Source organism: Neofelis nebulosa, chromosome 14 (assembly GCF_028018385.1).
Source record: "Neofelis nebulosa isolate mNeoNeb1 chromosome 14, mNeoNeb1.pri, whole genome shotgun sequence".
Classification (NCBI taxonomy): Eukaryota; Metazoa; Chordata; class Mammalia; order Carnivora; family Felidae; genus Neofelis; species Neofelis nebulosa.
In genome coordinates, this window is record NC_080795.1 from 79,884,945 (window position 1) to 79,901,880 (window position 16,936).

At 43.0% G+C, this 16,936-nt stretch overlaps 1 protein-coding gene across 6 annotated transcripts in view; it reads right to left on the reverse strand.

The window, feature by feature from the left end:
* Positions 1 to 16,936, reverse strand: part of TRAPPC9 (trafficking protein particle complex subunit 9) — a 572,152-nt gene that overhangs the window by 211,258 nt on the left and 343,958 nt on the right. For all 6 annotated transcript variants that reach the window (XM_058699183.1, XM_058699185.1, XM_058699186.1 and 3 more), the window contains one exon: positions 438 to 580. In XM_058699183.1, coding sequence (XP_058555166.1) covers positions 438 to 580 — 143 coding nt within the window. The remainder of the gene's footprint in view (positions 1 to 437; positions 581 to 16,936) is intronic.

Below are 16,936 nucleotides of genomic sequence, written 5' to 3' on the forward strand. Positions count from 1 at the left end.
CGCTGTTTTCCAGGGATGCCGGAAGTGACACAGGAAGAGATGTTAGACTCCAGGAGTCCCCAGGACATGTGGCTACCTGCCGAACCCCTACTAGCAGGAGAGGGAATCAGACTGAAGCCAGGACCAGCCTCAGGGCCATGAGTGGGAAATGTGTCCTGTACAATGACGGCCACAAGCAAGCATGTTGCAACGTTGATGTTATTATTCTGCCACGTTACAAGGTGTAAAACCCGTCCACTACAACTAAAGGAAAAGGCACTCCTTATAAGGCCTGTTTTTCTGATACAGAAACCTGAGTCCCAGGAAGGCTACGCAACTTGGCACGGTGGTGTGGATTTGACTAGAGGTGGGACCAAGATGAATCCTGAGGTCAGAATTCCAAATGCAGTGCTTTCAGATTCCAGAAGAAGGCAATCATAGGGTAGAGATCCTCTTACCTGGTCGCCGGCAGAGTAGTGACTCGGGTGAAGAACACAGACGGCTCAGCCTCCACGTGCAGCCCCAGGGACAGGTTCCTGTAATACCCTTCAGCGTGGCCCGGGCCTCCAGAGTATTTGAAATTCAGGATAGCTTCCAAGGTCTAAAATGATGTAAACACGGTATGTTAGTAATCGCGAAGTTGATGGGCTTTCTTCCAGAAGGCAGGCTTCACTCAGGTAAGAGGGAAGATAACCCCAAGTGGGCAACTCGGAAACCGGGCCCCTGCACCATCTTTCCTAGGATGCCTTGTGTCTGCACCAACATCCCTCAGCCCAGATGCACAAATGGAAAAAGGCTCCAAAATTATTCTGTGGTTCCTAGAGCATTTCTGAGAGAAAAACGCATTTCAATCAGCATCACTTCAACATACAGACGAGGGGGTTGGGGGAAGGTGGCACTTCTGTCCGGGAGGTAGAGCATAGCTCCCAGGTCAACAGTCAGTAAGGCCGACCAGCTACAAACTCCTGACACTTCCTTGAACCCATCAAGAGATGAGGTCACAGGGCAACCACAGAGCCAGAAGGCCAAGGAGGTACAAGGCCCTGCTGGAAGGTAAAGGGTAGGGATATCTTCTCTACAAGTACAGAGCCAGCCAGCACGCAACTGGCAGGAAGCAATTAGCCCAAAGGTTAATAAATCGCTAAAGGCTGAGTAGGGGCTCTAATAATAGCAAAGACCCCCTTGGGAACCCAGACCAGAAGGTAGTTCCCACCCACTGTAGGCTCCTCACCATGAACCCTCTCGGGGTATACACACAGAGGACTAGGGCAGGGGGCTGCGGTGGGGGAAGCAGAGGTAGCCTCCCTCCAGAGCGCAGGCATGGAGGAAGGGAGTCAGCAGCCACCAAATAAAGGTAAGAAGCCAAGACACCAGCCCCAACCCCACACTCCCCTCCCATCCCCAAGCAGACCCTTCTCTACTCTGAAGCAAAATCCTAAGCTTCTGGAGGAGGGGCAACCAATGCCAAGAGTACAGTGGCAAGGATAAATACCCATTCTAGTGGGGGGAAGGGCAGGAGGTGGTCCCCAGCCAGAATCCCGTGCCAATGCTGTCGGAGCTGGAAACCCACTCGTCCACAATGCCCACCATGTACTGGGCAGAGAGGCCGCCACATGGGCAAGGAGCAGGGATGCCAAGGGAGCCCATAACATCAGACCCAGATGCACAGTGCGGGACAAGGACAGCAGGGAGACCCCACCTGCTCCTGCCACCAGCACCAGTGGGGAAGGAACACGGTATGGAAAGCCCCCAGCCCTGGTGGTGCAGGAAGGGCTGGGGACGGAGGAAGACCACTCTGGGCAAACGCCCTGGCGCCTCAGCAGCCCCTACCCTCTGCCCTGCCCCCCAGCATGTGACAACAGCAGAGGAATTTGGGAGCCTGTGGCGTGCCCAAGTAACTATAGCAACAAGAAATCTCAAACCCAGCTCAACTCCTCACTCTGGCGACTCAACCTTCTGCAGTCAAGGCCCAGCATGGGCCCCAGCCAACTACGGCCCAGCCAAAAGCAGCCTGAAGCCTAGTTCTGTACACCCCCGAGAGCAGTTTTTACGGAGTCAAAAGGCTCTAAAACAACAACAAAGAAAAACAAAGAACATATGAAAGGAACCATTCGTGGCCGACAAAAGCAAAGTATGTACTGTATGGTTCTCAACACGGAAAGCTTGCTGATCAAACCGTAAGAAGAAAACAGAAGTAGATCTTCGTGACCGTGGACGAGGCTGTGGTTTCACAGGTAGGACCCCAAAAGCATAAGCAACGAGAGACGAAAGTCATGGGAATCCCAGGGAGGCAGACCCTCAGGATGAAGGGCCGGAACGCCCACTGCTGCAGCTAGGCCACGTAAAGAGGGGTCTGAGAAAGTACCCACAGCCGGCCCTCAGCGGACCACTGAAGACACGCATGCAAGTCCGAGCTCTCCGCTGGGCCAGAGAAACCAGAGCGGCGCCGGCCATGGCCAACCGGGACCTCAGCGCCATGTGTCCAAGGGGTGGACGCACGTGTCCTCTCCCCTGGTAAGAGCGCCACCAAGCCACGCTTCCGACAGGATGAAGGAGCTGCCTGCCTTCCTCTCTCTGTTCAGGAGTCCTGTTTCAATAAACCCTCCTGGCCAGACACCGTGCTGAGCCTTTAGTTATCGCTTCTGTTGACCTATTTCTTGTCTCCAACGGAGAGGCGACCGCAGCGCAGACTTGGAAAATAAACAACCTGCATGGGCAAGTGGTCACAGAAAGGGCATCGGGAGGGGGACAAGAACTTGGCCGTGCGAAGGCCAGGTGAAAAAAAACCTCCAGAAGTGGCCAAGCCGCACGGTACGGGGGAGGGGCGCAGGCCCGCAGGCCGGTTAAGCTCAGTCTGACGCACCGGCTCCACCAGGTCTCGGGCTCTTGCCCACCATTCCCAGCCCGTTTCTCCACTGTGACGCGGGGACAACAACGAATGCCTATCTCAGACTCCAGCGAAGATTCAAGGAGAAAACGAGGTAGCAGAACCAACAGACGCTCATTAAACAAACGCGTTTCTCCCTCTGCAGCCCCACCATTGGACACCCTGAGGCAACACGGCTTAAAGTGGGAAGAAATGGGAAATGGATTTCAGCACTGTTTCTTTTTCTTTTTTCCGCCCCCATTTTGTATCATGGTAAGATATACGTAATAAAATTTACCATTTTAATCACTTTTAAATGTAAGTTCTGTGGCATTAAGTACATTCACATGGCTGTACAACCATCAGCACTGTCCATCCATATCCAGAACGTCTTCATTTTCCCAAACTAAAACTCTATCGTTAAACACTAAGTCCCTGCTCCCCTCCCCCAGCCCTGGACAACCACCGTTCTCTTTCTGTCTCTGTGAATTTGATGACTCTTGAAACCTCACGTAAAAAGATCACAGTTTCTGTCCTGTTGTGACTGTTTATTTTACTCAGGTGAATGTCTTCAAGGGTCATACATGTTGTAGCATGTGTCACAACTTTTCTTTCTTTTAGAGAGAGAGCACATGTGAGCAGAAAGAGGAAGGAGGAAAGAATTAGAGGGAGGGGAAGGGCTGGGGGGGGGAGGGAGGGACGGAGGGAGGGAGGGAGGGAGGGAGAGAGAGAGAGAGAGAGAGAGAGAGAGAGAGAGAATGAATCCCAAGCAGGCTCCACATTCAGAGTGGAGCCCAACATGGGACTCAATCCCATGACCTTGGGTTCATGACCTGAGATGAAATCGAGAGTAGGACATTGAACCTACTGAGCCATCCAGGCGCCCCAGAACTTTCTTTTGAAAGCTGGATAACATTCCATTGCGTATGCAGGCCACATTTTCTTTTATCCATTTGTCTGTTGATGGACACCTGGGTTTCTTCCACCTTTCGGCTATCGTGAGTAGTAACACTGCCATGAACATGGGTGTACAAACACCCGTTCTGAGACAGAGCTTTCAACTCTTTGGGGAATTCATGTATTTCTATATATTGAATTGTTTTAGGACTCAACATACCATTTTCCACAGCTGCCACCAACAGTGCACAAGGGTCCTAAATCCTCCATAGCCTTGTCAACATCTGCTATTTCCTATTCGGTGGATTTGTTGGTTTTATAATAGCCCTCCTAACGGGGGTGAAGTGGTATCTCTTTTTGGTTTCGATTTGCATTTTCCCAACGGCTAGTGATACTGAGCGTCTTTCCATGTGATCACCGGCCATTTACGATTATCTTTGGAGACAGATCTGTTCAAGTCTGTCACGACATTTTAAAAACTCACTTCCTACCCCTCTTTAAGGTGTCCTTCGCACGTATGGGCTTATAGGTTCCTTTCAACTTTTGCCCTACCAGGAATACTTTCCCTGATGTTCTCCACCTGCATAAATGTTCCTCATCCTTCATGGCCCAGATAAAGCCACGCCTTATCCAAGATGACTTCTACACTTCCTCGCTTCAAAAAAGGCTCGATAAAAGACAGAATCTTTTTTAATACCCAAAGATCCTACTTTGGATTCACCACAATCACCAATCTTTTTCCCACAGTATAAAGCACTGCCCTATCATCTCACAAAGGGATTGCTGGTTTCTTGTGAATGTTTCTCACACTTTGAAAAGTGCCTAGTCACCAGCAAGTAGCAAGACCCCCCCCCACACACACATCCCAATAAGCCTTTCTCTAACGACCTTCTGAATACAACAGATTCCATTTGCTCAGCCTATTCTTTCATTCATCTTTTTTTCCCTCCTGGGTACTTTTGGTGTCAGGCTCTAAGCTCCCAGCAGAATAAGGGTTGACCCCTGATCTCAGAGAACGCAGTACACGGTGAGTGAACAAGTATCTCAGTAAATAACTAATAAACGAAGCCAACCCATCAACCAACATCTACATGGCCGTCTTCCCACACTGCAGGCACAGTCAGGGAAACAAACATTCTGAAAAACAGCCTTGAAATGCCCAAACCTGTGAAGTAACACAAGTGTCACATGGTCTTTGTTTTTTTAAGGCAAACTTAAGAGTCACTTTCAGGATGTGATGTAGTAGAAATCGCCCAGGAAGGGAGCAAAAAATACACAGGATAGGTAACAGTATAACAAAGAAGAAAGAGTCTGTGGTTTTGTTTTTCTGGAAGTGGCTGAGTCTTTCCTCTGTTAAGAAGAAAGGAAAAGATGTAATTACAGGGAAAATAATTTATAAAAGTCAAGCAAATTAATTATTTTGTGAAATTATTGTTCCTGTCTTTCTTCCTTCATTTCAAAAAAAAAAAAAAAGCCTCCTCAGCCCTATAAAATTACAATATTTTAGTCAACAGAAAGTGGGTTGGTAAGGCAAAAGACACAAGATGCTCAAACTTTTTTTCCAATCAAAATGTAATGAGAAGCAATGTGTTATTCTGTCCTGAGACTTCCCCTTCTCAGAACATGGTGCAGTCCTTACTTGGAAAAGGACTATTAGAGAAATCAGTAGTGGGCAAGGAACTAAAGGAAAGAAACTTCTAGGCATACAACTTATTATTTGAGCTAAAATAAAAGGTCTTCCAAAGGCTACCTTTTCTTGAGCACCTACTAGGTACCAAATACTATGATAAGTGATCTATATAGATTGACTCTAACATTCTTAAGAGTCCTACAAAGAAAGTCCTATTTTCAAAAACAAGGTTCACAGCAGTCAGAAGACTGCACCAAGCCACACACCCAGGAAGACAGCACATCCAGGATTTAAATGCAGAGCTACATGGCTGCACAGCCCTCTCTCTTGCCATTTTTGCAAACTATTCAGAAGAGCATTCATCCATCCACGTACTCGTTTGCTGACCGTGAACACATGTCTACTGTGTAAGGGACACTGGGAGAAGACACGAGGCCACCCACAGGGATTCAAGTCTAGTTAAATACACAAGCCCAGAGATATCTTAAGATAAACCATGGCATGTTCTAGACAAATATCCCAGGATATATGGAGATACAGAATACTATTACAGCTGGAAGGCCAGGAGTTGGATAAGAAGGAACAACATCACAGCGAGAGGGGCATAATCAGCCAATTATTAAATTGAAATGGATAAATAGAGAAAACTAAATTAAACTAAAATCTAGTTCTTGAAAACATCATTAAATGTGATATTCCCCTAAGTCAGGCCTATGAAAAAAGGGAAGAAACTACTTACCAATATCAAAAAGGAAATGAATGTCAGCATAGACCCTACACACATTAAAAGAATAATAAAATAGTGCAAACAACTTAGTGCCAATAGATTCAACTTAAATAAAACAAACACATTACCAAACGGAACCAAGAAAAACCAGAAAACCTAAGGGCCCTATGTTAAATGATGACACTGGATTCACAACTGAAAACAGCTCTCCTAAGAGAAGCCAAGCTCAGAGGATTGCCCCACTGAATTCTATCAACACTTCAGGTTAGAGACAATACCAGTTTTATACAAACACCTTCAGAAAATAGAGGAGATGGCCCCATTCTTTTTAAGAGGCCAGTCTTACCCAAATACTAAAGTAAGGGTTTATATGGAAAGAAAAACTACAGACTTCTATTCCCTCATAAACTTAGATGTAAAAATCCTAACAAGGATACCATAGTTTTGAATGACACATTGGACCGAATGGACTTAACAGATATATTCAGAAAATTTCATCCTAACACAACAGAATACACATTCTTCTCAAGTGCACATGGAACATTCTCCAGAACAGACCACATCCTGGGTCACAAATCAGCCTCAACAAGTACAGTAAGATCGAGATTATACCATGGTTTTTTTCGGACCACAACACCATGTAACTTGAAATCAACCACAAGGAAAAATTCGGAAAGACCATAAATGCTTGGAGATTAAAGAACATCCTACTAAAGAACGAATACGTTAACCAAGAAATTAAAGAAGAAATTAAAAAGTACATGGAAGCCAATAAAAATGAAAACACGACAGCCCAAAACCTCTGGGATGCAGCAAAGGTGGTCATAAGAGGGAAGTATATAGCAATCCAGGCCTTCCTAAAGAAGGAAGAAAGGTCTCAAAAACACAACCTAACCTTACGCCTCAAGGAGCCGGAAAAAGAATAGCAAAGCTCAAAACCAGCAGAAGAAGGGAAATAATAAAGATTAGAGCAGAAATCAATGATATCAAAATGAAAAAAAAAAAAAAAATAGAACAAATCAATGAAACTAGGAGTGGTTCTTTGAATGAGTTAACCGAATTGATAAAGCCCCAGCCAGACTTATCAAAAAGAAAAAGGAAAGGACCCAAATAAACAAACTCACAAATGAAAGAGGAGAGATCACAACCAATACCACAGAAATACAAACAATAATAAGAAAACATTATGAGCAATTAGATGCCAACAAATTGTGCAATCTGGAAGAAATGGACAAATTTCCAGAAACATATAAACTTCCAAAGCTGAAACAAGAAGAAATAGCAAATGTGAACAGACTTATAACTAGTAAAGAAATTGAATGAGTTATCAAAAACCTCCCAACAAACAAGGGCCAGGTGGCTTTCCAGGGGGAATTCTACCAAACATTTAAAGAAGAGTTAACACCTATTCTTTTGAAGCTGTTCCAAAAAAAAAAAAAAAAAGACATGGAAGGAAAACTTCCAAACTCATTCTACAAGGCCAGCATTACCTTGATTCCAAAACCAGACAAAGACCCCACTAAAAAGGAGAACTATAAACCAATTTCCCTGATGAACATGGATGCAAAAAACCTCAACGAGATACTAGCAAACCAGATCCTACAATACATTAAAAGAATTACTCACCACGATCAAGTGGGAATTATTCTTGAGATGCAGGACTGGTTCAATACCCACAAATCAATGGGATAAAATAAAGGATATTAAAAAATAAAGGACAAGAACCACATGATTCTCTCAATAGACCCAGGGAAAGCATTTGACAAAATACAGCATCCTTTCTTGATAAAAACCCTCAAGAATACAGGGATAGAAGGAATATACTCAAGATCATAAAATCCATATACAAAAGACCCACTGCTAATCCTCAATGGGGAAAATCTGAGCACTTTCCCGCTAAGGTCAGGAACATGACAGGGATGTCCACTCTCATCAATGTCATTCAACATAGTGTGGGAAGCTCTAGCCTCAGCAATCAGACAATAAAGTGAAATAAAAGGGATCTACACTGGCAAGGAGGCAGTAAAACTTTCACTCTTTGCACATGACATGATACTCTACATGGAAAACCCAAAAGACTCCACCAAAAAACTACTACAACTGATCCATGAATTCAGCAAAGTCACAGGATATAAAATCCATGTACAGAAATTGGCTACATTTCTATATACCAATAATGAAGCAGCAGAAACAGAAACCAAGGAATTGATCTCATTTACAATTGCATCAAAAGCCATAAAATACCTTGAAATACACCTAACCAAAGAGGTGAAAGATCTATACACTGAAAACTATAGAAAGCTTATGAAAGAAACTGAAGAAGACACAAAGAAATGGAAAAAACACTCCATGCTCATGAATCAGAAGAACAAATATTGTTCAAATGTCGACACTACCCAGAGCAATCTACACATTAACTGCAATTCCTATCAAAATAATACCAACATTCTTCACAGAACTAGAACAAGCAATTTTAAAATTTGTATGGAACCACAAAAGAGCGCAAATAGCTAATGTAATGTTGAAAAAGAAAACCAAAGCTGGAGACATCACAATCCTGGACTTCAAGCTGTATTACAAAGCTGTAACCATCAAGGCAGTATGGTACTAGCACAAAAAGAGACACTCAGATCAATGGAACAGAATAGAGAACCCAGAAATGGACCCATAAACGTATGGCCAACTAATCTTTGACAAAGCAGGAAAGAATAGCCAATGGAATAAAGACAGTCTCCTCAGCAAGTGGTGCTGGGAAAACTGGACAGCAACATGCAGAAGAATGAGCCTGGACCACTTTCTTACACCAGCCACAAAAATACCCTCAAAATGGATGAAAGACTAAACATAAGACACAAGCCATCAAAATCCTAGAAGAGAAAATAGGCAACAACGTCCTGGGCCTCGGCTGCAGCAACTTCTTACTTGACATGTTCCCGGAGGCAAGGGAAACAAAAGCAAAAATGAACTACTGGGACCTCATCAAGATAAAAAGCTTCCCCACAGCAAAGGAAACAATCAGCAAAACTAAAAGGCAACTGATGGAATGGGAGAAGATATTTGCAAATGACATATCAGATAAAGGGTTAGTATCCAAAATCTACAAAGAACTTATCAAACTCAACACCCAAAAAACAAATAATCCAGTGAAGAAATGGACAAAAGACATGAATAGACACTTTTCCAAAGAAGACATCCAGATGGCTAACAGACACATGAAAAAATGCCCAACATCACTCATCATCAGGGAAATACAAATCAAACCACAATGAGGTATCACCTCACAGTGGCCAGAATGGCTAAAATTAACAAGTCAGGGAACAAAAGATGTTGGCGAGGATGAGGAGACACGGGAACCCTTTTACACGGCTAGGGGGAATGGAAACTAGTGCAGCCACTCTGAAAAACAGTATGGAGGTTCCTCAAAAAATTGAAAACAGAACTACCCTACAACCCAGAAATTGCACTATTAGGTATTTATCCAAAGAATACAAAAATGCTGATTCAAAGGGGTACACACACCCCAGTGTTTATAGCATAGCCAAAGTATGTATGGAAAGAGCCCAAATGGAGTGATGAATGCATAAAGATGTGGGGTGTGTGTGTGTGTGTGTGTGTGTGTGTGTGTGTGTGATGGAATACTACTTGGCCATCAAAAAGAATGAAATCATGGGGCGCCTGGGTGGCGCAGTCGGTTAAGTGTCCGACTTCAGCCAGGTCACGATCTCGCGGTCCATGAGTTCGAGCCCCGCATCGGGCTCTGGGCTGATGGCTCAGAGCCTGGAGCCTGTTTCCGATTCTGTGTCTCCCTCTCTCTCTGCCCCTCCCCCGTTCATGCTATGTCTCTCTCTGTCCCAAAAATAAATAAAAAACGTTGAAAAAAAATTTTTTTTTAAAAAAAGAATGAAATCTTGCCATCGGCAACAACATGAATGGAACTAGAATGCATTATGCTAAGCAAAATAAGTCAGAGAAAGACAAATACAACATGATTTCAGTCATATGTGGAATTTACAAAACAAAACAGATGAACATAGGGGAAGGGAAGCAAAACTAAGATAAAAACAGAGGAAGACAAATCATAAGAGACTCTTAAATACAGAGAACAAACTGAGGGTTGCTGGCAGGGTGTTGGGTGGGGGGGATAGGCTCAATGAGTGATGGGCATTAAAAAGAACACTTGTGGGGATGAGCACTGGGGGTTATATGTAAGTGATGAATCACTAAATTCTATTCCTGAAATCATTACACTCCGTATTAACTAACGTGGATTTAAATTTTTAAAAAAGATGTGAAAATCCTACATTCAGTAGCACATAAGATGGAAAATACATCATGACCAAATAAGTTTATCTCAGCAATGCAAGGTTGGTAGTATCAGAAAATTGGTTAATGTCATCACAACATTAAGAGACTATTTTACCAGACAAAAAGGAAAAGCCACATGATCATTTCAATAACATCAGAAAACACAGTTGACAAAATTCAAAACCCACTTATGATTTTGTTTTAAAAATCTCCACAAACTAGGCATAGAAAGGAATGCCCTCAATCTATAAAACACACTCATGAAAAAAAAATTTTGCAGTTTTAAAACCACAGCTCATGGTCAACTAAGTGTTCTGTCACAAATTTGAACCTGGACTCAGGCAAGGACATAGCTGTCATTACTCCAATCAACATTGTTATTGAGACCCTAGTAAGTCCAATAAGGTAAGAAAAAGAAATTAAAGACATACACGTTGGAAAGGACAAAGTAAAACTGTCTGCTCACAGACAGCACAATCATATAAAAACAAAATCCTAAGGCATCTACCAGAACTCTCAGAAATTGCTCGTAGTAATATACAATAGTACCATCACTTCAGAAAACAACTAGTCAAAATTCCTTCCAAACATAAAGAATTAACATACTGTTCAACAACAAAACTCCTACCAGGAAAAATAAAAACACATATCCACACAAAGACATATATGTAAATATCTATGGAAATTCTATTCATAATATTCCCAAACTGGAAACAACCTCAATGTCCAGGAAGAGGCGGGTGACTAGATTAATCATAGTATGTCCATAAAATGAAATACTACTCAGCAACTGAATGGAACAAATTACTGATACACACAAATGGAAGAATCTCAAAAACATTATTCTGAGTGAAAAAGGGAGTAGGCTATCCTATATGCTTGCCTGTATATGAGATGCTGGAAAAAAGTTGGTCTTTAGTGACAAAAAACCCGTCAGTAGTTGTCTGGGGCTAGGGACAAGAGAGGATTGATTGTAACGGGATCAGGAAAACTTTGGGGGGTAATGAGAATATTGTACATCATGGCGGCAGTGGCGGTGACAAGGGATACACTTTTGTCAAAACTCATCAAACTGTACAGTTAATGTGGCTGAATTTTATAGAAAGCAATTCACACTCAAAGTTGACTTCACAAATTGATCCTGACCATTAATAGGCACACAATCATTTGTCAACATTACACCCGAAGATTCCAGGTAACAGTGTGGGCCACACCGACGTGGGACTGCTCACGTCTAAGGACAAAGGATTCCAGGATTTCCAGGATCCAGGATCCAGGAGTCAGGATTTCCGGGTTCTACAGCAAAAATCATCAAGTGAAGTTATGATTTACTACAATTAAAAGTTCACATAATCTCGGTAAAGTCATGTCCCTTCTCCAGGTCCCCATATCCTCATCTGTAAAATCAGGGTTGTGCCAGACATTACCTAAGGTTCTTACCAGTTTCTCGGTGAACTGTTATTATTCATTCTGTATTACTAATCTCCTGTTTCATGATTCTAATCTAACTAAAGCTCTTGCCACATAGACACCCTCACCTTTATACAGTATCCTAACTAATTTATAAGATATAGATCTCTAATTTTTAAAGACCCTAATTGGACCTGTCACCACAGATTTCCTTCTGCTCTCTTTCTGTGATAGGACCTAAGATTAAAAGCTGTGATATGATCCACTTAAGAAGTCAAACATTCAGGACCAGAGGTCCCAGCTGGGGTTCATTCCCAAGAGACCAGCCCTATGGTTTACTTAAGGTCAGAGCAACATACAAATGAAAGCCATACCATTACTTTCCAGTTAATTAGCACTTTCAGCCAGTCTTTCTTCGGTGTTAATTATGCCTTAAAGATGCCAAGTGACTACAAATTAAATGGTACATCCACAATAATGTAGAAATGGGTTTAAGCAATGCCAGCCATCCAAATGGCTCCTACTCCAGAAGCACAACAGTCCCTCAGTGGCTGAGAAGGCTTGGGACACTAGGGCAACATGGAGGCAAGTGTGCCTGGGACTGTTGTTAAAAGACCAAGTCAATCGGATTTTGGTACCAAGAAAAGGAGCCATTTTCACATCTTTATTTGAGAAGTATATGTTCTCATCATTTGAGGTTTTTAAAAAAAATTATTATTTTTTTTAAATTGACCTATTAGTCTTACAGATTTAAAGGTTTTATATATTAAGGGAATTACTCCTTGCCTGTGATAGAAATTGCAAACATTTTTCACAGCTGGACGCTGTCTTTGGTGCTGTTTATTTGCCTTGCAGAAATGGTTACTATTCTTCTAGTTAATGCATCAATTTTTTATGTCCCTTGCACCTTTATTTTTTATGGTTCCTGAATCATGGTTGGAAACACCCTCCACGCTCCCAGGTCATAAAATTTTTTTCCCTACTGCTTTAAAGTTAATCTTTTAAACTTTTAACTTCAATATTATCTCAAAATGACAAGAAAGTTCAAAGTACGAAAAACCTCCCCATGACCTAATTCAAAAATTGTTCACATTTTATCCCATTGTTGTATAATTCTCTGTCACTCTTTCATACTTATATATAGATAAATACGCTAAGGAGAATGTCTGCAAGGTTTCTCCTCTGTTTAGTTCCTCGTTTTTCCCCAGTAATCAATAAGTAATTTGTGTGCAGATGCTTTGAGGATTGGTCAATACTGTATTCCTCATTAAATTTTCACCCACTACTGTACCATCCACTCACAGTCTTCTAACATCATCATTTCACATTTATTAGATGCCAATCTACTTACACGACCTTTTCCTTCCCTGTTTATTTGGTTAATATCCACACAGATTAATGGCTCCTTGTTTTATTCAATGGGTTATAATCTGTTACCACCATTACTCATGCTGATGCGCAGATGGTCCCAGATTTGGCATCTGTTCAGGCTGGCTGCTGTGTCCTTTGACACGCCCTCATCAATCTTTAAGCAATTCCTTACTTTACGGAACAACAGGATGTTCCAGGGTCATCTTCTGTGTTCCCTGCCCTAGAAATCAACCATTTCTTTGAAGAAGGCTGAGGGTCTTTTTTGTGGGGAATGTTAACAAGAAATAGGTGCTCACTGTGCTCATTGCTACTAAGATGCTCCGGCTGGAGGGCTTTTTCCACGAACAAACCTCAAGTGTGAGCTTACGCCTGTGCTTATATGCATGTGTTTGCGTACACCGATACCTATTTCCGTATCTAGTTTTATACAGTCACTTGCATATATATGGACAACAATATAGAAATACACCACAAACTGGGAGTTCGTGAGTGAAAACTCAGGTTCCAGACTCCCACCCTAAGATTCACTCAAATTTCCCCTTTCCACATCTGTAACAACCTTCTTTAATTGGGAGAAATGAGGTCCCATCATCCTCAATATGCTTACTCAATTGCTCACACATAAAATACATAGAAAGTAGTATCATAATTGCTAATACACACTATTACAAAAAACAAATCTACTAACTGGAGTTTGATATTTGTTAGGCTTTCCTTTTTGGTGTGAGGTAAGCTTACATACAGTAAAGGCATTCAACCAAGTATACAATTCATTAAGCTTTGATACACGCACGCCCCATGTAACTATTACCTAATAAAGATACACAACACGTCCACCAACCAAGGACACTCCCTTGCGCCCCCTTCTAATCCAAGACAGATACACTCTCCTGGGCAACCACTTTTCTGAACATTTTTATCACAGATTTGCCCTCGCCTGAATTTCACATATAGAGCATCATACAGTATGTTCTCTTTCATAACTGGCTTCCTTTGTGCAACATGTTTTCAAGATTCATCCATTATGGTGTGTACACAGATATATATCATGGCAGCTACAGATGTATAGTTACTTTTTCACTGCTCAGTAGTACTCCATTGTATAAATCTACCACAATCTGTTTATCCATTCTCCAACTCACAGGCATTGGAGTTGCTCCCAATTTGAAGAAAATAAAAATCAAGCTACTAAAAAATTATCGAGCAAGTTTTTTTTCTTTTTTTTTTTTTCTTTTTTTTTTGTGAATGTATGTTTTTATCTCTCAGGGATATATACTTAGGAGTGAACTTGGTGGGTCATTACAGTAGGTGTGTATTTCAGTTTAAGAAGACGGCAGTTTTCCAAATTAGGTTTGCGATTTTATACTCCCACTAACATAAGAGAGTTCCAGTGGCTTCACATCCTTGCCAACATTAGGTGTTGTCGGTTTTTCTGAATAACCATTATTCTGGCACATGTGTTATCTCCCTGTGGTATGAATTCATGTTTCCAACTGGCTAGGTCTTCTTCATGTCTGGGTTGACAACAGTGCAAATGAAGAACATCTCCAGTGAGTAACCAACAAACAAACACAGGATGTGAGTGCATGGACACCACGTGACCCTGGCTCATGCACACTGCTAGGTGAGCAGACTACAAAATAAATTTTAAAAAAAGGAATAAAACAGAAGACACAGCAACTGATTCAAGAGAGGCAGTCATCCTCATTTACAAGCACCCAGCATCAGGCATGACAATGGCCTTGGGTAGGGTCAAGCAGAAACACTAAGAAAGGCAAGAGGGAGTTGCACAAAGCCATCTTGGTAGGCAACAATCTACTCTGTCAGATTCACATCCCTGGTTTCCACCTTCAGAGCCAGGGGACAGGCACCCTCCTCCTTGGAGGCACGCAGTATCCTGCACCGCATCCACAGGACACAACTCAGTGCTTCAGAATGGGCCAGCTCCCACCCCGACCGTGGGGCCACAGAGACAGGACTCAGAGCATGTCAACATTAGACTCTGGCACCTGGTACTCATGGAAAGCTGAGTATATCACATGGAAGGGGAAAAAGAGCCTAAATCCACACCTTAGAATCGTGGCCCTAAATCAAATGCACTGTGCCATCTCCTCCAACGTTACATCTGTGACAAGTCGGTCTTTGATCTCATTAGCCCTGGCATCATCCCTCACACTGCAGCACGTTCATTACATCCCTAATAGTATTCCAGCCTTAGAGAGAGGGATCACGGTCCCCCACACTTCCAGTGCATGCTGCCACTCTAATAGGCACGGGGCCATGTGGTCTGTTAACCAAGGCTGGAAACGTGGAGTTCATTTACTCAAATGGTTGGGATGCAATTTTGGCTTTACTCAAGAGAGGTACAAGAATCAGAAAGGCTTAATTCACAGAGAAGGAAGGATACTTTTTTGTTAATGAGGCTTAAGTAGCCAGATTCTTATCTGGGGGAACTGTAAGTAAGCCAGATAAACAGTGGGAGGATTTCCCAGCACATTAAGTGCTTCCCTGAGTGCGGTTTAAAACACACACACACACACACACACACACACACACACACACACACACACAATTATTACCCACTTTTTTAAACAGAATGATTTAATGTTCCCTATAGCTAAATAGTTACAAATGCCAGCTATATATAAATCCAAAACTTATGTTCCGGTCATTAAACCATAGAGTGCACCCGACTTCTCCTTCCCTAATTTTTACTTCCATGTTTTGACAGAAGACTTGACATAAGGATGTCTGTGCACATGGAAGGTCCCCAGTAGAAGCTCTCTGATCCACTCTGCCCAGCAGAAAGTGGCACCTTTTGCTATCATACCAGCCAAATCCCTAGGACCTGATGATGCTCAGAGCACATGGGATGGGATGGGTTAGACATCTGTTCTACCCAGGGATTCTCTCAACTCTGGAAAAGTGGACACAGTGTCCAATGATCTCGGCATTGACCTTTCCCTTGATCTCTTCGTTTAACAATTGCATGGTCTGCCCATTCCAATAAGATTCCACCCATCCCAAGTCTGAAAGGTCCGTCCAGGCTGCAGATAGAATTTGTGACCCAAGGATAACCCTGTATCCATCTTCCAGGAGCAGGAACCCACCCACACAAACACCAGTAGGAGTGATGTTAATACTAACATGTTGTGGCGCCTACAGCTGTCTTGGAAACTGCCAGACTCACCGGAAAAGTAGAACCAGAGGAGCTAGCATCTCTTCTCTCCCGTCCTGAGAACGAGTCACAAGAAGCATGAAAACTCCCTCAAGATTATCAGCAGTGCCTAATCTACCACCAACTGCCTCCCACCCAAGCCTCCCTAGCCAAGATGATCCATGGCAATTATGACACGGTCGAGACATTCATGACCTCAATGTGTACCAGCATTGCTTCCCAGAAGACCGAGTGACCCCTTTGACAAAAGGTCACTTGGTGGCCTTGCTCAGACATCATGCCTGATGCATCCCTGACACTACCAAGGCCAGTGATCAAGTGGCAAGGCCAGCCCTGAGCTGAACGGGTGCACACTGGCAAGGCCTTCTTTGCCCCCATGCCAAACGTGTGTCAGGTGTATGACCTACTGTCCAGAGGCAGCCAAGTCTGATGGCGTCAAGAAGGTGGCGGTGTAGGCACCGAAGGGCCCCTCGGAAGGTATCCCAGCTACCAGGGGGCCCATGACTGCTGAACCCGTGATGAAGGCACCCACTCAAAGTTAGGAACCTTGGATGCTACAAGCTGTATTACCCT